This window comes from Alternaria novae-zelandiae (genome assembly GCF_023758075.1).
Source record: "Alternaria novae-zelandiae strain BMP 2774 chromosome Unknown scaffold_18, whole genome shotgun sequence".
In the NCBI taxonomy this organism is placed as follows: domain Eukaryota; kingdom Fungi; phylum Ascomycota; class Dothideomycetes; order Pleosporales; family Pleosporaceae; genus Alternaria; species Alternaria novae-zelandiae.
The window spans coordinates 599,076-623,824 of NW_026056978.1; the positions used below are offsets into that span (position 1 = coordinate 599,076).

The following is a 24,749-nucleotide window of genomic DNA, read 5'->3' on the forward strand; positions in this document are numbered from 1 at the left end:
TCTCGGCGCAATTCACGTCGATACCATCTACTTGCGCAATAGTTGAAGAGATAAGCGACAATACTTTGGTGTGTTATGGCATGGTTCGTCGCGTTCATCTTAGTTCCGTGGCCTACACTTACATTACTCAGATATCAGATCTAAAAGTACAGAGCTCTCCCCATCATGTCGCTAGTCCAACCTCGGCCCAACACCCGATCCGCTTCGAACCTCCTCGCACGCTGTACCGCGGTAGCGCCAGTACGCCAATCGGGCGGCTCGACAAATATTGGGGCGAGCTACTGAAGAGGCTGGTTGCCGACGACGAGCTGATATTACAGCTCGTACTGTTATCGGCCCCCATCGCCCCCTCGATAATACCAAAGATGCCTAGGAATGAAGAACAATACCTTGGAGTCACGATATATGGCCCCAGATGTCGCTGCGATGACGTGGGCAATTTCATGACCCAAGTCAACTGCTTTTTGGACGATCCCGTTGGATGTGATTTCAATGTGCCCTACATGAACCCTCAATGTCTGTTCAGTCTTCATAAGGGACTGCCGATGACTTTTGATCTGCCGCAGTTGCAGCAACCATACATCGACAGTTTTTCACGAGCCTCACTCGATATTCTGTCCGGTTTCGAGACTGCTGATGATTTCGAGTCATCGGACAGCCCTACAGCTCTACTCACCGAGTTGAAAGAGTACGTAATCTGTCGCGAAAGAGGTGTATCGACTAACTTGGCGCGAAAGGCATCAGAAACAAGCCCTTACTTTCTTCCTGCAACGCGAACGAGGTATGCACCCAAACAAAGATGGTGTTGGCATATGGTTGCGGAATATAAGCGCAGGCCAGTCTACGTGCGTATGCCCGAGGCTTCTTTTCAAGCTTCAACGCTGAATCATGATGTGCTTCAGTTTTGTGAACGCTGTGACTGGCGAAGTACAATCTGCCCCTGGCCCGATATGGCGTGGTGGATTGCTCGCCGACGAAATGGGTCTTGGAAAGACGCTGAGCATGATAGCTCTAATCGCTTCTGACCAAGATCGCCCCTCAAACCACCATCGATTTACATGCTTTCCTACACCCGAGACTTACATACCCTCGACTCTGATAGTGGTGCCAGTGAACTGTGAGAGTGCATGTATCGTACGACTTCACAAATACTGACTTCTTCTGCAGTGTTCGGTGTCTGGGAATCACAATTACAGAGGTTTGTCGTCGCAAGCTGTGCGAGTTGCTCTTGCTGACCTTCATTAGCCATGTTCAACAGGGCAAGTTGGCATGGTGCATGCATCACGGCAAACGGAGGTTCAAGCTGAAGGACCACGAAAAGCCGCCCGGTAAGTTGTGTTCACGCACACTCTACAGATGATACGTCGACTGACGGGCCGCTACATCACTAGAGATAGTGTTCACTACCTACCAGACCCTCGAGGGAGAGAACCGCAGGAGCGTTCGGAGCAGCGATTCTATATTCTCCCATCACTGGAGACGCATCATACTCGATGAGGGTAAGCTCAAACGACTCTCTCACATCATGTGGTTCGATACTGACTGAACCTCCTCTAGCACACACAATACGCAACCACAAGACTTCTACTGCGCAAGCAATGGCCGCGCTCCGTGCGACTTCGAGATGGGCAGTCTCGGGCACCCCAATCCAGAACAGCCTGCTCGACTTCCATGGCCTCTTCAAATTCCTTCATTTCGCCCCCTACGACGATCCAAAGGCCTTTGATGACGATATCTCGAGCATATGGCGTACAAAATCTGTCGAGGAGGCTGGCGAAATATTCAAGACACTGCTCTCGTGCATCATGATACGTCGAACCAAGGCTATTCTAGATCTGCCCAGCAAAGACGATCAGTTGATACGTGTGCCATTCTCTCACGAGGAAGAACGACATTACCGCCAAATCGAGCAGCCCGTCCTGGATATGCTGGATCGCACCACAGGAAATGGCAGCCAAACCCAGGTCCCTTGGATGACCGCTATACAACAGATCAACAAACTCCGTCTTGTTTGCAACTTAGGCGTCTTCACTCCTTCGCAAGTGAACTGTGTCTCGCCCCCTGGCAGTTTATATGACACGACATCCGTGATGAGCGCCCGCTTCTCAATGGGTGGAGGATTTTGCGAGCTGTGCTTCCAGCCAGTAGAGACGTCAATACTGAGTACTGGACTCGCTGATCCTATACAAGATCAAGTCTACTACTCAGCCTGCAGCAAGTTCTACTGCGCTGAGTGCTCTTTGAGTCTTGACTATCGATCACCCGATCCATGCGCATGCACGGAGCAGCCGCGACCCTGTCAACTGCGTCCGCTGGCGTCCTTATTAGCTACTCCTAGTCTCACGCCCACGGACAGTCTTTCCCCTTCATCGATGGATTGGGACTATACCAACGACATTTCAAGCAAAGTATGGGCGCTTGTTTCGCAGATTAGGTTGCGTCCACAGGAAAAGCAGTGAGTCCACCACGACCTTCGAGCACGTTTCCAAGCTAACCTCTCGCTAGTGTCGTGTTTTCGTCCTGGACATCAAGTCTCGATATGGTGGAGAGAGCGCTTCGGTCTAATCCAGACCAAGTCATTCAAATCGTCCGAATCGATGGCAAGGTCCAGCCGAAAAACCGCAACCTTGCGATAAAGCGGCTTCGTGAAGACCCTAGTATACGCGTCATACTGATCACCATTGCTTGTGGCGCCTGTGGGTAAGTTTACGAATAGCACCCATGGAACACGAACACATACTAATAGTCATTCCAGTCTGGACCTGACAGCGGCATCTGCAATCCACCTTCTCGAACCCCAGTGGAACCCATCTCTCGAAGATCAAGCGCTCGCTCGCGTCCATCGACTTGGACAGACTCGTCCCGTCACCACCATACGCTACATTATGAAAGACTCGTTCGAAGAGGTACTCATGCCGTAGCAGATTGTGGAAATATGAACTAACACGCCCACCAATAGCACATCCTCAAAGTTCAAGATCGCAAGAAATTACTCGCCACAACGCTCCTCTCGAATGGCTCTTCGCTCGAGGTAAGCGATGCGCATGCAAGCACCTTCACGTTAGCTTTCACATACTGACAAGCTGTTCTCAGAACCTGCGACAATTGCTGCACGAAAGGAAGGGCGACCAGAATTCTGGGTGAGGTGCAAGGCTACCTCTTGTCTCCTTTTGTCTTAGCGCACCTACCCCGCACTTCTCCCATCCCCGCATACATACCTCTGGCATATCGAGATCAATACAAGATGCCAGATGATGTTCGACTCATACTTCCGCGCCGCTATCCGACAATTGAATGATGGCATCAACGGAGGAGAGCTGTGCGTGCCATGTCAAATAGCTCTAGAAGAAGACGAGCGTGCGGGCTTCGCTAGCATTGGTACGTCAGCCTGGCTGAACAACGGCTTCAAAGAATACGACGAATACCAGCATCTGACCGAGCCTGTTCTCTATTGCGACTGTTGCCGTCATGTTCTTCGCGCCCGAGAGTTCCAAAGACGACAAGGAAGAGATCAAAGTCCATCGGTTGATGCGCAGAAGTATCCTGGGGATTTCAACGGGTTGACAACGTGTGTGTTTCTACATGATGATGACCTGGATTCGCAGGAGTGTGAGGCGGCCTTGAAGGAATTCAAAGTTCACAAATCAGATTATAGTCAGACAGTAAGACATCACTGGGCGGATGTGGAGTTGATCAAGAGTTGGCTTGGTGACTGCGAAAAAGACCACGGCCATGCCTGCAATAAACACCAGACGACAGTTACTGATACTGGGCCGCTTTTACTTCTGGATGTTATCGATGATTCTCTCGCTGTTGGGAACTTCAAGGATCGGTATTTCGCCTTAAGTTACGTTTGGGGCGCTTCGAAACAGTTCCTGACCCTGATTGAGAATTACGACCAGTTGCGCCAGCCCGAAACTCTCTCCAAGCAGCCTTTGACCCGAACCATTAGGGACGCAATGGCCTTTGTCAAGAGCCTGGGTGAGCGATACTTGTGGGTTGATACAATGGTAGGCAAATTCAGCATGATCAATTTGGGCCTCTACTTACGAAACTCAGTGCATCATCCAAGATGACGCTGCCAACAAAGCGAGCGCCCTCACCCAGATGTGCGCAATTTACAGCTGCGCCATGGCCACGATAGTGGCTTCAAACGGAGACTCCGCCGACGCCGGCCTACCTGGCATTCCGCCTACGGCCCGTAACACCACCGCAACCTTCGTCACCCCTGGACTACACATGGCGGAGCGATCATCCCTGGAGAATATGTTGGCTAATCACACCTACGATGGTGTAGACGTCGATTGTATCTACAACACGCGCGCATGGACATTCCAGGAACGATTACTATCAAACCGGAGCATTTACTTCCTTGATGAGCAGGTTTACTTTCATTGCAAGAAGCAGCTGTTGTGCGAAGACAGATACATCAGCGATGACACCAGCTTCTATACCCTGGACAAGATGCGCACGACAAGCGCAGAACTGAAGTCCAAGACTACTCGAGCTGGCACATATAGTCCACTGGACGAGTTTCGTTGGTACGAAGAGATCATCGCAGAATACACGGCAAAGAAAATGGGATACCCGGACGATATCATCAATGCTTTCACCGGCATTGAGACTATGCTAGCTCGTATGTTCGATTGGCCATTTGTCAGCGGCCTTCCGACATCCCTTCTGGATCTCGCATTACTTTGGACTCCAGTCACTACCATCGAGCGAAGGATTACAGCCTCGCAACAACCAAGCTGGAGTTGGTCGGGCTGGGTTGGGCGAGTCCGATACGCAGACCTGGTGCGCCCAGGGCATAGGCCGATAAGCTCGTTGTTCAGGGCGCTCGCCAACCATCAGCTCGCCACGCCAGCTACGATTATCTTCGAATGTATGAGCGTCCCTCTGAAAGCGTTGAAACTCACCAAGACTCCGAAAGGGCTTTTTGACCCATTCCAGAGCACATCTAGCCCCATCACCGAAGACTCATACTACGTCTTCGACAGCAATAAACGTCGCTGCGGTATGCTCATAGGCCTTCCGCAAGAGCATGTGCTTCCCATCGCCAGTAGGGGCCTGAAGCTCCTTGCACTGTCTACGTGGAATTCAAACAACAGTCTCACGAAGAACGGGCCAGTCATCTCTCATCTTTCGGAAAATGGTTATTTCTCAGACGAAGAGGTGTACGATCAAGCCTTCCGCGATGCAGAGTGGTGTACCTACAACGTCATGCTCGTTCGCTCGGTAGGCGACGCGTATGAGAGGGTTGCAGTGGGACAGATGCATGTAGACGCTTGGCATGGAGCGGGTGAGACGCGGGGAAGGTTCGCGGTGAATTGATCATGTGGCGATACAGTAACAATGCACGGCTATAACTCAGAGCATGAACAGTGGCAACATGATACACCGCCCTCGAAAAGCTCAAGGAGCGTATATTTTCCCAGTTCCTATGTATACTGTTCGATCATTAAGTAGGCACGTCGCACGGTGTGCAATCGTCTCGCGGCATTTCGCCAAACCAGCTCCCTTTTTGGGGTGTTGCCAAAGCCTTCCGCATAACAAGGTCTGCCATCAACAAGGCAGTACCCTGTTCAGTCGGTGGACGCCATCCTCCTGAAAACGGAACCTTCCTCAGATGGATCCTCGAATATGCCGTGTCGCAGTCTGGTTGCATAGGTATGCTAAGCATTATCTGACTTGGCCTCGACGACTCATGTCCTCCTTTTGATACTAAGCGGGTTGATATCACCGTTGTTTCTCCAGCACGTCGATTTGCGCGAGGATCACATCCTTGCACCATGGGAGCGGATCTTTTGTCATGGCGCTGTACACATTCGTAAGGTACTGCTCTGTTGAGAGCCCGTCGGTGCATATAGCAGGGATCATGCCATGTCTGGCGACGTGTGTAGCGAACAAGAGGCGTGATGTTCGGCCGTTGCCATCTGGGAATGGATGCACGCTGACGTAGTACAGAGTGTCCCATACACCCTTGATCAGAGCATGTATGTCCTCTTGGTCGTTCGCAGCGAACTTCGACCACCGCTCCAGATTCGCTTCGACTTCGCGTGGATAGGGGAATATGGCCTTTGGGTTCGAGCGAACGCTGATTGGCATGTGGCGGATTAAGCCAGCCTTGAATGGCATTTGCATGCCTCGAAACAGTATCCTTGATATGATCCTTATGTCCTCTAGGAGGTTCTCCGGGGTTGATGCTCGCTCGATATAGGTCCACCCGCGCCCTGTGCTATCGTTAGAGGGAGTTTGCCGGCTTGCGAATTGCTAGAGTCGTTCTTCTGCTATCCCTGCCCGCCCTTATATAGGCCTTGCGCTAGTTACTCTTTATTCTGCGCATTGTTCCTGCTGCGTGCGCGATTCGCATCTGAGTTGTTGCTGCCTTTTGGACCGCGTCCTCGATCGCCTCCGCCGGCGCCTCTCCCACCTCGCGGTGTCGAGCCTGTAGTGCAACGATGTTGTTGCGCAGTTCGAGATACTCTATCTCCTTGGACTCCTCGCCGTTGTCGAGTTTTATCAACTCGCTCGAGGATTGATCTTTCCGGGGGCGGCATCACGTACCGAGACGGCTGGCGTCCAATGGCCTCATGTCGAAGAAGAACCTTGATCAGTCCTTCCTGGAACAAGATTTCGATGGTCTCCTTCAAGGTCGGCAGAAGACCGGAGTGATGAACACCGCTGAGTACTCAACGCGCTTCCACCGTCTTTTTGCAATGGTATGGCCGCTTCGACCTTCTTTGCGGTCGCTAACGATAGACTGTTGTGTTCTATGGCGCAGCTTCTCCAAGAAAAATTAGCAAGTACGTCACTACAAAACATTGTAGTATCTTGCATGATCTTTGATGTTGATGTGTCCTCAGCTCTTAGCTGGAAATCTTTTCGCAGCGTATCCAAGTATGCAAGTTCTCGACGCATTTGGTGTTGCGCATCTCTCCAGGGTGCTGCATTTCGTATCTGGTAGATCTTGTCCCATACTGTTCCGGAACGGGCGAGCTTATTCCACTCCGGTCCATCTTCAAGAAGACCGTCGAATTGCGCATAATGCTTTCTGAGGAGGGTGTTTCGCGCGCGGATGATTTCTTTCGTCCACTTCATGTTGTTTGCGTTGCTGATTTTCTGTTTGTGTTGACGTTCTGAAGTTTGGTGTAGGTTAACAGAATCTTTTCGGAGGTTTCGGGTTGCTAGTAGCTGCACTTCTATGGTACTTGCCCCTACTTCCATGGTACTCTCTCTGACTTCCATAGTACTTGCACCCACTCAACCATAGCATAGCAGCGGCGAAGGTCACAAATCCAGCATCACTCGCACTCGCCATAACATTGTAGTATTTTACAGTATCGCTGATGGTAATTAGTCCTCAGCACTTAGCTGGAACTTTCTCCGGAGTGTATACAAATGTGCGAGCTCTCGATGCATTTCATGTTGTGCACGTCATCCTAGGAAAAAGCTAAACAGTCTGCAGCCTACATTAACGTAGAAACCTACAAAGTAGGTGGCCTAACGTTGATGTAGGCTCTAGGCCTGCTTAATCTTTTCCTTGTATAAGGTGTGTGCATCTTTCTAGGGTGATGCATTTCTCCCACAGCCTGCATTAGGAATCATTTGAGCCAGCCCACGCGCACAGATTATAAGAGGCCAGTACAAGAGGCCCCTTATTCGTGGCACGAGCGATGATTTGATCCCCTGGGAGCAGTCGCGGGGGACGTACGAGGCGCTCGCAATGGAAGGTGTGTTATCTGGCCTTGCTATCGTCGAGGGTGCGCCGCATATCTGCGACCTCAGTAGCAATCCCGCATCGGAAGGGTGGAAGGCTGTGTTGAAAGGCTACGATTTCCTTTCTGCCGCGATAGACCAATCCAGTTCTGCTGCTGCCGGGTGTTCCATCTGATCGGGTTCTTTCGGTTGCGATAGCCCTTGTTCAAGAGGCTTTCGAGGTAGACGGTGTAATGTGGATTCGGAACTCGTGGGTGGCTCATTCGCGATGGGATAATTCGGTATCAAGGATAATTTTGACTTTGAGAAAGTGCGCAAGCGACGACTGTGGCTGCTGGTAGTATGGGCATATGCGAGGCTGCTGGAGTGTGGGCAGGCCATCTCCAAGGCCCCTGGAAAAGCGCGGGGCTGGGCAGGGTCCAATTATGCGCTAACGACACGTGCTCGACGCCTACATCACTATGCCCAGCCACCCTGCTTCATACACCTCGATGGCGCATAATCACTGCACCTACCAAGATTTGCATGTTCCAGTCGATCGAAGGTGGCCGGGGGCTCTCTCTGGCATTTGAATCGCGATCGCAATTCCTCGCACTCCATCTCCATGGGCGTCAGAAGCACGGCCAGCCCTTCGGATGCCATGTACACACGTCATATACTTTCTTTTTCGCGCTGCTATTCGAGCTCCAATCTCAATCGTTCACAGCGCGTCTAGCTTCTGTCGCACAACATGTCGGCTACCTGCCGCATCTCGTACAACTGTTCTCTTTCCTCCGCATTCAGTTTTTGCTTAGAGCGTTCGATGAACAAAAAAAGCAATGACGGCTTTGCGACATTTGCTTTCGAGACCCGGTGCATCCGCAAGGCCAAGGGCGTGTAGTGATCAGGCAACAGGGCTGTACGAGGCAGAAAGCGACTCCAACGGAATGCGACATGTGGGGTCCAACACCACCGGGGAAAAGCAATACCTGGATCAGAGTTACGATCCAGCAGCACCCCATTGTAAATGTTCAAGGTTACTACATCCAGGTCTAGAGCATTGGACACGAGATGGTTACTAGAACCCGCAAAAGGTCTTTCACGAACCACTGTCACTTGCGCATGCCTCCACTAAGTAGCTTGGCTCACGGTCATTCCAATGCATCTCAGGCAATAGCTGGTACGATTACGGCGCGAGCATGTTATCTTCTAATGAGCGACAACGCCCGCACTACGGACAAGAATGCTTCTGGAATAGCTAATCTGCACATATCCTAGATAACCTTGCATATGGCTTATGCTGTATTCAATCACCTCTCAGCATTCGATCTTGAACGGTCACGACTTCACACATGAAGAGTGGTGGCGCCGAATCGTTGATAGGACACCACCTCAGCCTGATCACCTGCCGTGCCGCTCAACTTGATATTAGGTTCAGCCTTAGGGATAACTCTGCGGCTTTTTCTCGTTCTTCTCTTCCCATCTCAACAGCCATTCTTCGTGAGCCCGAAAACATCGATATACCTATTTGCCGTGGACAATGCACCGGTATACAAGTTCTTCGTCCCAGGGGACTGCCGCGAGCGGACAACAAATGGACCGAATTGAGCCTCATGAACCAGACGAGGCTGCAGCACGACTGCGGAGTGCATCCATGCGCTCACGGAACGTCAGCGCAGTGCTTCGATTAAGTTTCGACCCAGTCTCAGCTCCCACTTCATCTCCAGTTCCAGACGCAGCTTCGGAAACGTCAAAACATACTGCCAATTCCAACCATACTGGAAGTTCCACCAAGCACCCGGCTGTCTCCTTACTCCGTAAACGCCCGAGGTGGAAACAGACATGGATAACGCCTGTCACAATACTAGGCTTCTACTTCATATGTAAGTATACTAAGCAGCGTCGTACATCCGTTTCTTCTCCATATTAACAGTGTCTAACCAGCGTTTATTTGTGCGGCAGCGCACTACTGCTTCTTCGCGTATCTCGACAGTCGTATCATATTCTCCGGCACTATGTCCTCCGCAAAGACCACTACAGTCCCACAAGCCTATGCTACTACGGTATCGCTGGTACTAATCACCGCATTTCGCGCTGCACTAGTAGCAAGCATCGGCACATGCTATACGCAATACCTCTGGGCAACGTTCAGGAAGCGTGCTCTCAAGGTACTATTTTTCTCAGTCTAGCTAGTGGAACAGAAGCTTACAATGTGCAGATCAGCCTCATCGAAGATCTTTTCCGGGTGCAAACGAATCCGCTCCGCCTTCTCAACCACCACCTATACTTTAAGACGCCAATGCTTGTAGCTGTAGCTATGTTTTGCTGGCTTGTACCTATCGCAACGTTGTACCCTCCGGGTACTCTAGTTGTCGGGCTACAATCGTCTTCCATCGATCAAAGCTTCAATGTGTCCGTCTTCCACTCTAGGACTTTCCAAGACATTACGGACGACAATGTCATAGCCTTAATTAGGTGTGAATACGATTGTGAAGACGGATGGTGCAATTCACGTCCTCTGCGATTCCCGGAAGCGGTACAGGATTCATCGTCGTTAGAAAGTTGTTATTCGAGCGGGTTAGTTCATTTCATGCCATGCAAATTATAGTGTTTCCAAGGTTATGCTTGTTAGATACTGATTTGCCTACAGCATTAATCCTGGTATGGACTATATCATACGCACAAACCTGATTGCAGGTGAGATGTCCAGGCTGAGTCAAGTAAGCAGAGAAAACTCATCGTATGAACTCAATTTTCTGGGACCCATCCTGGATTGCGAGACGACGAACCGCTCCACAGAAAGCACAATCCTGCACTTAGACCACCGCTACGGCCCTCCCTTTCATTCGGAGATGTTCTGGAAGATTGAACATCCCGAACCCATCTGTGATTTAGACTATTACATGGGATATGGACCTTTCCCTGGAAATAGGTCCATCACCTATCGCATCAGGCACTACGAAGCGAAATTACGGTATTGGCCGTGTATGGACACAGACAAATGGAAGCCCACTATCAATCAGTCGCTTCCTGAATACAGCCAGAATGTCAGTCTTCCGGGCTCTGGCATACATTTCGTTGTACCTGTAACCGAGACAGTGTGTCGGCCAAGAATAGTGAGATATTACGTCACCATCGCACATTCTGGTGGAGTACAACATATCTCTCATGTAATTGGAACTGAGGAATCTATACCAAAATATACGTTAAGCTTTGACAGCTTCAACGGAACTTTCGAGCAATGGTCACAGCTTGCGGACACTGAATCGATATACCAAAATTTTGCATCGATCCTCTATCAGCCTGGAAGGAATTACGAAGCCAGCATATTCGAGTATCCCAGCATGTCTAACAGTACAAAGCCTTACACAACTGAAGATGGTACCGTCGTGGATACGTGCGTACTTAACTCAGAGGATTCGACATATCTGAGGCCCACGGATGAACCACTGGATCCGATCTGGGCCCTTAGTGTCTTCGAGCAGCGACTTCACGACAGGGGCCCCAATTCATATTATGAGTGCCCGGCATTCGACCCTGACATGGCCAAAGAGCTCCTCATCAACACCACAATCTCCGCACTAGCCCTAAACCAGCGTTTCGACATCGTCAACGGAACCGAGACCAGGACCTTCAACATCTACCGCTTCGAGAACAAGCTCGCCTTCTTCCTACCATACGGTCTGTCACTTGCTCTCGCCATACCAATCCTAGCACTAGGGCTCGTAGCGCTCTACGTCCAAAACCACGGCGTCTCGGCTATCAATGGAGGTTTCATGCAGCTTCTTATGACGACTACTGGTCGCGGTTCACTCGAAGCGGTCGTTATGAGAGGCTCGGGTACGCTGGGCGGATACGAGAACGTTTCGGAAGAGCTGCGTGGGATGGAGGTTAGGTTTGGGGAACTCGTTGAAGTTAGTGGGGATGAAGTTAAAGAGACTGACACGCTTTTGAGTGGGCATGACGGGCTTGCTGATGTGCGGAATGATGATCGTTCGCAGTCAGGTGTGCAGGCTGCGCCTGGAACGGAGCGGTTCGAGAACAGCGTTTCTGTAGTGCGAAGGGCTGGTTTCGGGACGGATGATGAGGTGATACCATTCAGGAAGAACGCAAAACAGTAGTTGGAAGCGTTGTGCTCTAAGAAGCTACGAAGGGAAGAAAAATGACGGGTTTGCACTGATTAGGGTTATCTGGACACTTGCAATGCCGATGGTTCAGCTCTGATGGTGATGGTGACGTACACCAGAAGTCAATCCGGCTAAAATCGAATCGCGTTCCCCTCCGTATAGCGGCATGTTGTGTAGCGCATCGCATTCGTGAGGACTCCGAAGGTATTGTGATGATGAGCAAAAAGAGAGCAACAAGAAGCAAAAGCAAAACCTACAATAGCGCCCTCAGTGCAATGCTTGTATAGGGCTGAGCGGACGCAGATTCGAGCCTCAAAATCGAACAATACATATCATGTTCGGCCCATCTCTCTTTCGTGGTTTTCTATTCGTATCAGCCAATGCGAATGATGGCGTCACGGCGCTAATCTCGGTGTTATGTCGACCGTGCTCACCGGCGGTAAGATTAAGTCTCTCTTCGGTATTGTCTACGGACCGTTTCCAAGCTTACACACCGAGCCAGGGGGAAGGTTGTATTGCTTGCTCCTCCCGTTCGCTCGCTCTTCTTCGTAAAGTTTGTTTTACACATTACATTGTAAACCCCAGAATCATCGCCAGACCCAACAATGCAGACGCGCAAAAACCAACAGGTAGCTTTTGCGGCAGTCGCATTCCTTTCGGCCTTTGCATCCAGCTCGCCAGCACACCCACTCTCGCATCGCGATGTAGCTGCTCTATCCGATATTCATTCTCGATCACTCCAAGAGCGTGGTATACCGGTCGTCGACTCAACCGTTCCCCTCAAGCTGCGTTCCGGCGCTGGCAGACAACTTACGAAACGCCAAAGCGGTGGGCCATTACGCACGATCTATGATGGAGCGCAATATGCCATTGACGTGACCATCGGTACAGAGACGCTTCAGGTTCTGATCGACACTGGAAGCAGCAGTTTTTGGGTGCCGAAGGCCGACTTTGTGTGTGTAGACGTAAACGGCACGCAACAGTAAGTCCAACGCATTACCCAACTCTCGTCTGGTGCCTTGGATCTGATATTGAACGTTTCTCATTGTAGATCTCAGGCCACTTGCGGATTTCCCAAATTCGGCCCCAAAAGCTTTACTGGAAGCCAAATTCCGGACCAGAACTTCAACGTAACATATGGCGGAGGGGAATTTGCGACTGGCATTGTGGGTCTTGAAGACGTTGGCTTTGGAGGTGTGACGGTCAAGAATCAGAAGATGTCGTTCGTTGATAGAACCTACTGGCTGAGCGCAGGCAATCTGACTAGTGGACTTATGGGTACGTAAGGCATTTTGTATGTTTTGAGTGTTTGTTAACGAGAGTAGGCTGGGGACTTGGCGCAACCACCGCCATCTTTGAGGGCGCAGACCCGTCTCAAGACGGCGGAAAAAAGCCCATCTTTGTCAAACCATGGCTGGAGACCGCCTATGACCAAGGCTTGGTCGCAAAGCCCATCTTCTCGGTCGTACTCGGCAAGAGGGGCAAAGACGACGCGGACCTGTCAGCTACAGGCTTCCTTACGATAGGAGGAGCGCCATCGTCATCGTCGTTGCCGCTCACAGGTGCGTACGCTACCACGCCAATTCTTAAAGAGACGTTCGATCATTATCAGCTGGAGAACGAGTATGTTCACTATGTCATCCGACCTGACGGGTTTGTGGTCAACGGAAAGTTCATTGCCTGGGCCCCAGGTACCTCCGCGGGTACCCACTACGGCGACAGTCAAGACCGATTCACGATCCTGGACTCCGGCACCGCTTACACCATGATCCCGAAGGCCCTAGTAGAGACAATCGCTGCAGCCTTCGACCCCCCAGCTTCCTTCAGTGAGGATGACGGGCTCTGGGTGGCTTCGTGCAATGCGAAACCACCTTCTGTCGCCATTCGCATCAACGGAACGGACCTTCCCTACGCCTCATCAGACGTTCTCGTCGACGGCACTCTAGGCGTAATCGACGAGGAGAAGCAGACATGCATAGTGGGTTTCATGGAACCATCTACTCCGCCTTGGGGTGGCGACCTGCCGTATATCCTCGGAGCCAACTTCCACAGGAATGTGCTAGCGGTACACGATATTGGAAACAAGGTGATGACGTTTGGTGCGCTGAAGTGGAACTGATCTCGTATCCATTGCGACGCTGATAGCATACACAAGATTACATTTCGATAGAAAATACCTTCATATCTGTTATGCACGTCAATATACCGTAGCTCTCTAGAGATCTGTCATGTTCGTCCGCGTAGTGTTCTTCCCCTTTGCGTGTTAGCATCATGGCCAGCCGTTCCAACATGACCGTCAATCCACGGAGTGGTGGTTGACTCCTTCCCTTCATGTCGGTCCGAGGTCGCGACATACACTCAGGCCAGAAGAGTACGCCGACAAATGGATGCTGATATGTGCTAGCTCAGTCCTCGTAATGTAGCAACGTATCTCACAGATAAGCACATCTCACAGCTAGACGTATCACTTAATTTATTTCGTCTTAGACTTGTTGATAGGCATAGCTAGAGTAGGGTCGCTTACGCGAAGACTACCGCAGCAAGACACAGAGCTCCAGGGAGACCCTGAATAAAGAAAATCTTGGTATTTGCCGTCAACCCTCCATAAACACCGGCCGCAAATACACAACCCGCGAAGAACAGAGCGATTTGAGGCGCAAACACGGCGCTGGGGTGGACCAGAGACCACAAGAGGCCAGCTGCCAGAAATCCGTTGTATAGGCCTTGGTTGGCGGCCATGGTCTTGGTTTTGGCCGCAAACTCAGGCTTGAGTGCAAACGCTTTCAACCCTGCTGGTGAGGTCCAGAGGAACATCTCCAAGGCCATGATGTAGACATGGAGCGCGGCTAGTAGAAAGACGGCGATAGAGGCGAGGAGCGGCATTGTGGGCGCAGAACGAGGGTTGGATGTGGTATCGATTCTAAGAGATGATGATTTGTAGGTATAGTCGAGTCTGGTGATAAGGGGGAATCAAGGTGAATAAATAGCTAGAGGCCACTTCGGCTTTATTTGAAAAACGCTAGTCTAGACTCGTTGCAGGAATGCTAGCAATACGGGCAAATTACTTCCTATAATGCCGAAGGTTCTCACATCCCAGCGAGAACTTGACATCAAGCTATGAAAGTGTCTCGCTCCTTTATATATCCCGCTTCTCAACACGATCTTACCCCAGCGTATTATATGTCGGATTTGACTATCATTGCGTAGCAGGGCCTGCGAATTGGCATCATTGCGCAATAGTTGACAAGATTGACGATGAGGCTGATACGTGGGGCGGTGGTAGCTACGGTTAAAGAGCTGTGGTACAAGACCGACACGGCAGCACGTGAAAACGACAAGACCTCACCGTCGGCCCTGAAGCTCTTACTACCATTGCGACCCAAGAATGTCGATTCGAGTTCACCGCTGCACAAGTATTACAGCACAGTTGATCTGTTCGCATAGCTGGAAAGGTTGAGCTAAGGGTATACGAGGCTAACGCAGACGGGTCAGGCGCAGACTGTCCAGGCGGGGCAGCTGCGAGCGCCGGTTGTTGCTTAGCCGAGCGCCCTGCATGGCCCTGGCTGACAGCGACGATGAAGCAACAACCACATCAACATAAGAGAGGGTTGAACAGGCTAGAGTCTCCATCGACGTCAACACACTTACCCTGCACGTTGTTATCATAATGTAGTCTGTGGACCTGTTCAACATGTTCCTTGTATGCCCAGGTGTGGTGCAACCACGTCATCTATCTCCGGTTTCTTCTGGTACGCTACTAGTTCCAGTTCAGATCTTCTACTCATGGCCAAATATAGCTTTTACTGAGTCCAACAGCATAAGAGAACACGTGAATTAAATTAAGCTTAGTATAGATGTAGAGAACTTGTCGGAGAGACCTGAGCAGCACTCGGCCGTAACAACACTTGTGCCGGACACGGACGGGGTAATAGTTTTCCGAGAAAAACGCGTCGCCAACATGATACCAATCTATCAACAGTAGTAACAGTCCTTGCGCACCAACTTGAGGCTCATATAAGCTGGTTGCTTTTGTAGAAACGTTACTTACCAACACTCGATTCCGCCACGACCACGCTTTCAAGAGTTAGACACAGCTTGTATCATCTCGACTGCACCTATGATTTCTGCTCTAAAAGTTCTTCTCCTGATGAGTAGCCTGACACTTGCGTCCGGGACAATGGCAGAGGTACGGGTTCAAAGCACTGCGTTGTTGGAAGAAAAATGCTCACATCCGATCAGAATTCGACATGTCAGTTCAACATAGGTCTTGATACCGTAGGTTTTTAGAACCAACCTTCCTCAAATCGAACTAAGATGCTGATTTACATTAGTCGGATGTCGCAAACACCAGCTATGTGCGCATGATGAAGAACGTCAAACTTCCTGTTTCCGGAACGACATACCGCTACGCCATCAACCCTCCATTCGACAAGGGAAAGCCATACCTCTTGTTCCTTCACGGCTTCCCAGAGACTTCGTACAGTTGGGTCAACCAGATCGAATACTTTACCAGGCGCGGTTACGGCATCATAGCCCCAGACCTTCTCGGCACCGGTGGTTCAGACAAGCCCGCCGAACTGGAAGCTTATAGTCTGAAGACAATGGCATCTGACATTGCTGAACTGCTCGACTGCGAAGGCATTGACAAGGTAGTCGCAGTCTCGCATGACCTGTAAGTCCAATAGCCACATGTTGTCTCGTTTCTAGACCGCTAGACTAACGTGCCTTAGTGGATCTTTTCTACTCTCCCGCTTTCACGCGTACCATCCTCAGTACCTCTCAGCTCTTGCATTCTTAGATATCGGCTACTACGGCCCCGGCACAGACTTCAACCAAACCTTCGTGGAGGCCTATAACAACATGTCACAAGCAACATTCGGATACCCTATTCTTGGGTACTGGTACTACTTTAACCAACCAGACGCGCACGTTCTCCTGGATGCACACGTAAGTTCAACATGACGACTGAACACGTACTCAAGCTTACAACAATACAGTTGGATTCTGCATACTCCCTCATGTTCTCGTCCGATACACCGAAAGTGATGGTGGAGAATTTCAACACGATTGGCGCACTTCAAGAATGGCTAGCAGCTGATAGAAGAGCGGAATTCGGCAATGACTTCATCACCAACTCGACTCGAGAGCAATGGAAAACCATCACCCGCGCACAGGGAGGTTTTGAAGCGGGTCTGAGATGGTACAAATCTTTCTTGCGGGGTATCAACTCCGCTGATGAGGACGGTATGATGCATCCCAGGTTCCCAATCTATTTGACATGATCTAATGCAGCGTAGAGATTCGATCGATGTCTGGAGTCATTGAGCAGCCTAGTCTGTTCATCGCGGCCGAGAGGGATGCGGTTGGCATTCCGTCGGAGCAATTACGTACTATGCTGCCATACGCTCCGAAGATGCAGATCAGAAGTGTTGATGCTGGCCATTTTGTTCATATTGAGCAGGCTGATGAAGTCAATGAGACGCTTTACGACTTTGTTCAGAGTCTTCAATAGGTGGATACGAAGATAGCATCGCGATCTGCGAAAGGCTGGGGTGATTTTCTCCTCTTCTTCTTCTTTTTCGAGATGTTGTAATCATGATGTTTGTTGTGATGGAAGGAGATTGTTTGGTGATCACCCTTTCTCTCTCTGCGAGCAAATATACTTGCGGTCTTCATCATTTGAGAGACTCTTTGCGTTCGAGTTAGTAAAAGTTGTAAAAGATTGGGCAGCTCACCCGCTGTGCGTCATCGCCGTATTCGTGAACACAATAGCCCTAGTGTGGCATCGCACTTCAATTTGTGTCAAAGAGATGGATGGCGAGAGTAGCATGTTTCTGGCATAACCTATGTACTGGAGCAGTCATGCTGCAATGATGACCGCGTTCAAACCGTTGCTGACAGGATGGAAAGATTGCGACTCCAGATTACCATAATGTTAAAACAGCATGTGATCTGTACATCGCGAAGAGGTGCAATGCGAAAGAAGTTACCCCGTAAGGTGTCAACTATTCCCACAGGTGTCGTCTTATAAAGACGATCTAGTTCAGGAACACGGGTGAACAATGATTATGGTTCGTTCAGGACCATATGAACCGACAGTGACTAATTGACGTGAGGTTACGCGGCGATGCAAGCCTAGATATAGGTACAATGAAGCGTTTTGATAGGATAGATTCATTTCGAATACGGATGCGTAACTAATTCCACAAACAGATCGATCCACAAGAAGAATTGCCTCAAAGAGGACTTCTGAACTACAACTAGGCTACAGCTACACTTGCGGCATCGTTCTTTGCCATCACTTCCAAGTGATCACAGAGACCCCTCACTCGTTGCTCAATACCAGCATTGAAAGCCGCGGCCTTCTCAGGATCCCTCGGCGGAATACCCATGATGGGAAAGTCAAGACGAGACTTTTCACACCATTCACTCACCTTGGGCTCCGCCATCCACTTGAGTCTGTTCCTCATAGAAGCCAGAAGGGTCGTGGGATATTCCGCTGGTATGCGAGTGTACGGAAAAGGGTCGCAAAGATAGTTCTTGAACTTTTCGTCGTCGTAGCTGCCTTCGACGTGTCCAACGAGAGCGGCGCTGAACGTGGGCTGGAAGAACTTGATGTTCTGGATCGTGATGTTTCTGCCATTGAAGACGGGAATAGGTGGCACGTTTCCCAAAGCAGCGGCAGCGCAGTCAATGAAGAGAGTGTCAGGCACAGGAGTGTATGTGCCCTTCTCTAAAGTGACCTTGTCTGGGTCAATGCGTTTGACTCGTCCCTGGCGTATGATGTTCTTGACTTTCTTGACTTCGTCAAACTCTGCCTTTGTGACAATCGCGTGCCTGAACATGGTAGGCTCGATGCTCTTGTCCAGACGGTGAGCATGCCCGAATTCCTCCATGCGGTGAAACATCTCTTGAGATGTTTTGGACCCCATGATGGCAGCGCCCTTTTCTTCCAGCAGTTGTTCGGGGTTGGGCGTGGTCTTCGGAGGTTGAAGTGTAGCGCGTTCCAAGAACCAGGAGTCGCGCGGCATGATCCAAGAAATGTTCTTCGGGTCAATGCCTTGAGTTAAGAGAAACGAGCATGCGTCCATTCCAGTCTTCCCGGCTCCAACGATTGTATAGGCGCCGTACGGTCGCTTCAAGGTTGCTAGAGCGTTGGGCGTGACAAGGTTGACTTTGTCTGAAACTTCATACGAAGGTGGAGCCATAGAGGGGACTGTGATCTTCACGTATGTGGCGTCTACAATACGAGTGTTCGGTCCAACCCGGATCGTTTTTCCCGTGACGATCGATTGAAACTCTCCATTGCCAGTGTAGTTGTGCAGTGGGTAATAGGCAACGCGACCGGAAGGAAGGAGAGTATTGTTCAGGACCTTGGTGTAATAGGCAACAACCTCGTCCCCCGATGCCACCTCGGTAAGGCCTTTGTTGAATCCAACTTGATCGATTTTGTTATCTCCGAGATGTCGAGAGTTGACGCCGTAGACGAAGGACGGTTGGTGAAGGGTGACAAAGGGGTAGGCAACTGTCCAATGACCTCCCGGACGCGAATAGCGATCGACAATGGCCACCGTGATCTCCTTCTTAGCGGCAATCAGGGAATCAACAAAGGCCATTCCCGTAGCGCCCGCGCCGATGACGAGGTAGTCGGCGGATATAGTCTCGCTCATGTTGATCGGTTTTGAGGTAGGTGTGCAGGTTGGAAGAGTCTTTCAGGAGATTGTTGGTATGTTCGAGACGAAGAGATGGAAGTTTGGTGTGGCAAGAAGAGAGAAGAGAAAGCAGATTCATATACCTAGGCACATACCTTGCCCGACCGGAACGCGTGTACTGGATTCTTCAACAGGGTTCGATATACCGCTACTTCGGCATCATTATCTCGCTGTCGATATTAACCGTAGTCCATGATAACTTGACTTGTCCTTGGATGTTTCCTGTACATTGCGGCCGAGCCTGTTGTTGTGACAAAGTTGCTCCGGTCGGTCGAAAGCTCCCGAGAAATAGCTTACGGACGTAAGCAACGGAGCCACACTATGATATTCTAGCTTGAAACTGCCATCCTGCCAAGCAGTACTTGTGGCAAGCTTACGGACGTACAGATACCTACTCAGCCTGAAAGCAAGCGCAATAGCATGAGGCCTTACGGTCTGAGTTTCGTCATCTCGCGATCCTCCAGAATACCGTACCTATTCAGCACCATCTCCAGCACACGAAAAGGCAAGGCCTTACTGTTGGTTCTGAGATTCTTGCTATTAATTCCCTCAGGAATAGTGGCCTAATCCAACTACAAAAGTATCATATACCAGCGGATGTATACCCATAGCTGGAGGTATAGAGGTTCGAAGTGGCTTAGGTGTGGGCTCGTATCGGTGCGGGTTCGGCTTCGGGTGCTTGAATTCGCGGTTCTTCTTGTCTACCAAAGCATGATGGTATACAAATCGGAGGCCGCTCGTCTGCTCTAGATAACTGCCGTAGCATGGGCAAAAAAAAAAGGCAAAAAGAAGGATGTGCAAAAACATACAACAGCGGGGATTCGCTAGTGGTCACCCACCTAACTACTAATCCGCCGGTACAATGCTTGTATATGGCTGAGCGGACGGGAAGCCTAATTCTCATTGTCCTATGGTCGTATGTGAAGGAATGGGTGATTTGGTGGTATATGAAGCTATTGCGCTGGCCTCCAGAGCAGAACGGCGGCGAGGACGGCATGGGAGGCGCCATAGGAGGGCTGCGTTCGCAGGAGAGAAGACCAGCACTAGGGTGTTCTCGAAAGGTTGACCTGTAGACATGTTGCAGTCCGTCCAAGCCTGTCTCGTCGTCGGTCCTTGAAGACTCGCTGCGGCACGGCGCAGGGCGCTACCGAGGTATAGCTGTGGTGGTGACGCATGCCGAGGATGGGACCAGCTTGATGCCATAGAGCGGAATAGACGCAGCAGTAACAGTGGTAATGGTGGTGGTGGAGCGGAGGAGCAATAGCCAAGATCTAGGTGCCTCCTTCCTCTGCTCCAGGAGCCTCGTGGCGTAGCGTGCGTAGGCACGTGCGCAGGCGCGTCCACGTTCCAAGGCGCGTAAACAAGCCGATGACGTAGCGTGGCTTGGGGCCAGCCATCAACACCTGGGCAGATGGCGCATACATATGCAAGGCAGGGACTGTCCGTTAACACTTCACCATCTTTAACTTTAACAGCGACATAATGTTTACCACCAAGGCAACGTCACTGCGAGCTCTGTCTCGCGTACCATGCCGGGCCAGGTGTCCAGCAGCGAGGAGACAGTATGCGACAGACCATGAGCAGCGCACCAAGGAAACGCTGAAGACATCGTCGCGATTGACATGGTGAGTAATCGCTATTCCAATTCTTTGCGCGGTACGAATTGCGTCCCCATACCAACTGGACACGCCGTACTGACTCCCTCAGGCTCACCACAACCGCGGCCGCCGGCGCTGCAGCCCTCTACTACACCACCACCCCATCTACGTCCTCCGCCTCTTCCTCCACGTTCTCCTCCTCCGCGCAATCAGCCTCTAAATCCTCTCCACCTCCCCCAGCATCACATGATACCACCCGACCAGGGCATCGCCACGAATCCGAGTACGCCTCCGACGTCCCCAAGCCCGTAGAAGACCGCCACGGCGACAGCGTCACCAAACACAGCATCGCCGCGCACAAGAACCAGAACAAAGTTCGCGAGGGCAAGTTCTCGGGCAAGGAGTTTGACAATCATGAGCAGGTGCATTCGCCGGGGAAGCCTGGAGGTGACTTCGAGGTGAAGCGGTAGGATGGAGGAGAGATTAAGGGAGGTGAAGATGGTTCAGCGTAGTAGAATGGATTGAAAAGACACTGGGCGCACTCATGTTCTCGGTCGATGTCGTGTATCCATTTCTACTTAGCTTTCTCTGTCCTGATGGAGAACAGGATACGTCAGCGATCTAACCTCTTCGCCTTGTGTTCTATCCTCGACTTGTATATATCATAGATCTAGGTCTCTCTTGAATCACATTCCCGCATGTCTACTGCGGTCCAAGTCCCGCATCCCTCAGCTCTTTGAAGAACTTGTTGGAGAAAGCCGAGTCTACAAACTCCAAGAACTTGGTAACCTGCTTCCCGTCCTCCGTGAAATGCAAGACCAGCGCGTACTCGTTCGCGTACGGTCCAATGTCACTGTCGGCTGTGCTCGTCGCATGCATGATACACGTATGCGCATCTGCATCATGGACCTCTGTGTGGACAGTAACCTAATGGCACGTTAGTTGCTTGTATCCCAAAACAGAACCCCGCGTCTTACCTTGAAGTTCCTGAAATGTGGAATCATCTGACTGAAACGTTCGCGATATTGGGTGTTGTTCATGACTGGTCGCCCTAGCGATGCAGGAAGGACTTGTTGTGTACAGTCTTCCGTTCGATAGGCCATGATTTTGTCCATATTCCATGCGTTGTATCCATCGATGACGGTCTGAGCCGTTGCTTTCTGGGCGGCGAGGGTGGACATTATGGATGTTTCAGATGGTTAGAGATGGAAAATGTTGATAGGTACTGTTGCAACGGTGAGTTGCGTTATGGTACTTGATATATACATGTCTAACTTATTACAATAGGCTAGCATGAAGCGGGTAGGTGGCGGGGTCGATGCACACATGCTTATCTACCGGTGGTGAATGCGCGATGATTTAGGTTTGTAAAGATGCGTAATGCACTAGGGCGAACATGTTGCGCGCCGAAACACTCACCATACAGCGCGCAATTTGTTCCGCTGTTTACGCTGCCTCGGCCAGTCGCTGCCTTCTCACATGCCCCAATGCCCTTTCTCCCCGCCTTGACACGCCTTGACAGTGACATATCACGGTATGCCCACATTATCGCGCATGCGCGCCTGGTTGCTGACGTTCACATGCACGAGTGCGCAAAGAGCAAAAAGCCTTTATTCTGCAATAAAGCCCCGCCGTTAGGAAACCGCGAACAGGAAAGAAGATAATGAGCTTTTGACCCTCGGGCTGAGCATCGAGGTGACTGAGAACCGTCCCCAAGCAGATGCTTCCTTGGAAGGTCCAATACTCTCCGGATCAACCCCTCCAAGGGCTCTTTTTTCGCGTTTAGAGATCGCAAGAGCAGTCCTAAGAAGACTCTTACTCTTCCGACTGTTTAGTACGTATCTTTTGTCAGGTATTAGCAACTCTACGTAGAGTCTGCAGATACTGCTTACTCTGGCCCGAGACGTGATACTGTTTCAATCTTAGCTAGGTTCAAAGTCACGCAAATGACAATGCCCTTCTGCTACTTTCGTGTGCTTAAAGAACGGCTAGCATCACTGCGACGAGAAACATGTTTGTATCATCAACTCGAATGGTTCCTATGAACTTATACGGCAGCTAGAGCATGAGATAAAATATATATCGGAAGGCCAACAATGCACATCCCCTGAACTCGACGACCAAGCCCATTGACTTTGATGTCCACGCCACTAGCCACGTCGATTTCGAAAATGCTCCTTCGCTCTACCAGTTGGACGACCCGTTTTTTGCTTGCTCCCCACCCAATATCCAGCCACTTCACAAACACCTCGATCTAGTGCTGGAATCTTCGCCCTTCCAAATACCTCGTCCGTACTCAACTTCCATGGTTGACCTCCCACATCTGAAGCCATCAGCTCCGTTGTCGGCTTTACGTTGTCCAAGAAGAAACAGTCGATCGTAATTCCGAGTGCTTTCGCGCTTATAATGTCTGTGTATTCGAGCGTGTAGAAGGGCTGGCCGATGTAGTATACACTGATTGAGCGCAGACCTGGAAGATAAGTAGTCGGATCGACAACGGTGTCGTTCAGCAAGCGTCTCACAAACCCCGACGTGAGAACCATACAATCGACAATAGTCAAAGACTTGAGGCTCACCGGCAGTACCGAGAATAAGAGTCCGTTGGCCAGCACGACGTGACTAGGTGGAAGCGCAGACTCCGGTATTATCAACGTCTGTAAGTCGTCGAAATGGTAGTATATGGGCGAGATTCGTTGAGCCCGAGAGCGTGTTATACCACTCCATGAGGATGGCAGCTCCAGCTTGGTGAGTCGCGAGTACTTGGATTCGAAGACTTGAGCGAGGTACTTGTACTCTCGTAGTTGTTGCGTCGAGGGGTCATTGGTCCAGTGACGTCGCCCATCAACCTGCGGGCTCATTGGTCCTTGCCATGGGTCTGCATCCCTGAGCAACATCGGATAGTGCAACATATGACCGCCACCGAGAAGCAATTCTTCTAGGTTTGGTAGCGCCAGCAGGAGTAGAGCGAGGAAAGCGTTGTTGTGACCTGCTCGGAGCGCGTCTTCCCACATCCGCTTGTTGTGGTTACTCATGTCTTCAGTGTCCCGGATAACGTTTAGACAATCTGTTCGGAAAGTAACTTCGGTCTCGATAGCGAACTGTCTTGACGGCATTCGTGACCGGCGTCGCGCATCCACGTACCGCAGAAGCCCAGCGCGCAATCTGCGCCGAAGTTCACATTCTCGGACACTGCTCCAGGGTCTTCGCATACAGCCGTCTTCATCGCCACCGTAGTTTGCTTTCCGAGCCTCAGGAGATACATAATGGGTAATTTCAAGAGACTCGACTTTCTCCGCCCATTCGTTGGCGGGGAAATCCCGGAGCGTTCGAAACAAGGCGAATGCTTTCGGAAGGGGAAGAGTAAGTGCTTTGAGCTCGTGAAAGGTGGTCCGAATGACTCCGGGGAAGCGAGTGTTCGCAGCGGCGAGGGATATTAGATTTCCGTAGGCGCTTCGGTCGAAGCGCGGCTCGACTATTAGATGAGGAGTGACTTGAAGAAGTAGTTCGTCGGGGAGGTCCCTGATACTGGCCTTGGGAATACTGCTGGCTGTGGAGGACGACATGGCTGAAGATCAATAGCCTGCGAGCGTGCAGAGGGGTGTATTTACGAATAA

The 24,749-nt window shown here is 50.8% G+C and overlaps 7 protein-coding genes across 7 annotated transcripts; 4 read left to right on the forward strand and 3 right to left on the reverse strand.

Moving 5' to 3' along the window:
* Positions 1 to 365: 365 nt before the first annotated feature.
* J4E88_008283 (uncharacterized protein) lies at positions 366 to 5,334 on the forward strand (the record flags this gene model as incomplete). Its single annotated transcript, XM_049401894.1, has 11 exons — positions 366 to 688; positions 738 to 781; positions 1,168 to 1,198; positions 1,246 to 1,328; positions 1,398 to 1,499; positions 1,558 to 2,233; positions 2,506 to 2,700; positions 2,756 to 2,906; positions 2,960 to 3,031; positions 3,252 to 4,010; positions 4,060 to 5,334. 11 exons carry the CDS (start codon positions 366 to 368, stop codon positions 5,332 to 5,334), a joined length of 3,711 nt encoding a protein of 1,236 aa, XP_049252432.1.
* Positions 5,335 to 11,042: 5,708 nt separating this feature from the next.
* On the forward strand, positions 11,043 to 11,819 carry J4E88_008284 (uncharacterized protein; the record flags this gene model as incomplete). Its single annotated transcript, XM_049401895.1, has 1 exon — positions 11,043 to 11,819. One exon carries the CDS (start codon positions 11,043 to 11,045, stop codon positions 11,817 to 11,819), a length of 777 nt encoding a protein of 258 aa, XP_049252433.1.
* A 4,183-nt stretch (positions 11,820 to 16,002) lies between these two features.
* On the forward strand, positions 16,003 to 17,337 carry J4E88_008285 (uncharacterized protein; the record flags this gene model as incomplete). The annotated part of the gene is made up of 5 exons (XM_049401896.1): positions 16,003 to 16,011; positions 16,157 to 16,497; positions 16,556 to 16,772; positions 16,823 to 17,069; positions 17,123 to 17,337. 5 exons carry the CDS (start codon positions 16,003 to 16,005, stop codon positions 17,335 to 17,337), a joined length of 1,029 nt encoding a protein of 342 aa, XP_049252434.1.
* Positions 17,338 to 18,085: 748 nt separating this feature from the next.
* J4E88_008286 (uncharacterized protein) lies at positions 18,086 to 19,495 on the reverse strand (the record flags this gene model as incomplete). Its single annotated transcript, XM_049401897.1, has 1 exon — positions 18,086 to 19,495. The coding sequence occupies one exon, from the start codon at positions 19,493 to 19,495 to the stop codon at positions 18,086 to 18,088; it is 1,410 nt and encodes a 469-aa protein (XP_049252435.1).
* A 1,664-nt stretch (positions 19,496 to 21,159) lies between these two features.
* On the forward strand, positions 21,160 to 21,605 carry J4E88_008287 (uncharacterized protein; the record flags this gene model as incomplete). The annotated part of the gene is made up of 2 exons (XM_049401898.1): positions 21,160 to 21,166; positions 21,400 to 21,605. The coding sequence occupies 2 exons, from the start codon at positions 21,160 to 21,162 to the stop codon at positions 21,603 to 21,605; spliced, it is 213 nt and encodes a 70-aa protein (XP_049252436.1).
* Positions 21,606 to 21,837: 232 nt separating this feature from the next.
* J4E88_008288 (uncharacterized protein) lies at positions 21,838 to 22,316 on the reverse strand (the record flags this gene model as incomplete). The annotated part of the gene is made up of 2 exons (XM_049401899.1): positions 21,838 to 22,062; positions 22,113 to 22,316. 2 exons carry the CDS (start codon positions 22,314 to 22,316, stop codon positions 21,838 to 21,840), a joined length of 429 nt encoding a protein of 142 aa, XP_049252437.1.
* A 969-nt stretch (positions 22,317 to 23,285) lies between these two features.
* J4E88_008289 (uncharacterized protein) lies at positions 23,286 to 24,698 on the reverse strand (the record flags this gene model as incomplete). Its single annotated transcript, XM_049401900.1, has 1 exon — positions 23,286 to 24,698. The coding sequence occupies one exon, from the start codon at positions 24,696 to 24,698 to the stop codon at positions 23,286 to 23,288; it is 1,413 nt and encodes a 470-aa protein (XP_049252438.1).
* Between the last annotated feature and the right edge of the window lie 51 nt (positions 24,699 to 24,749).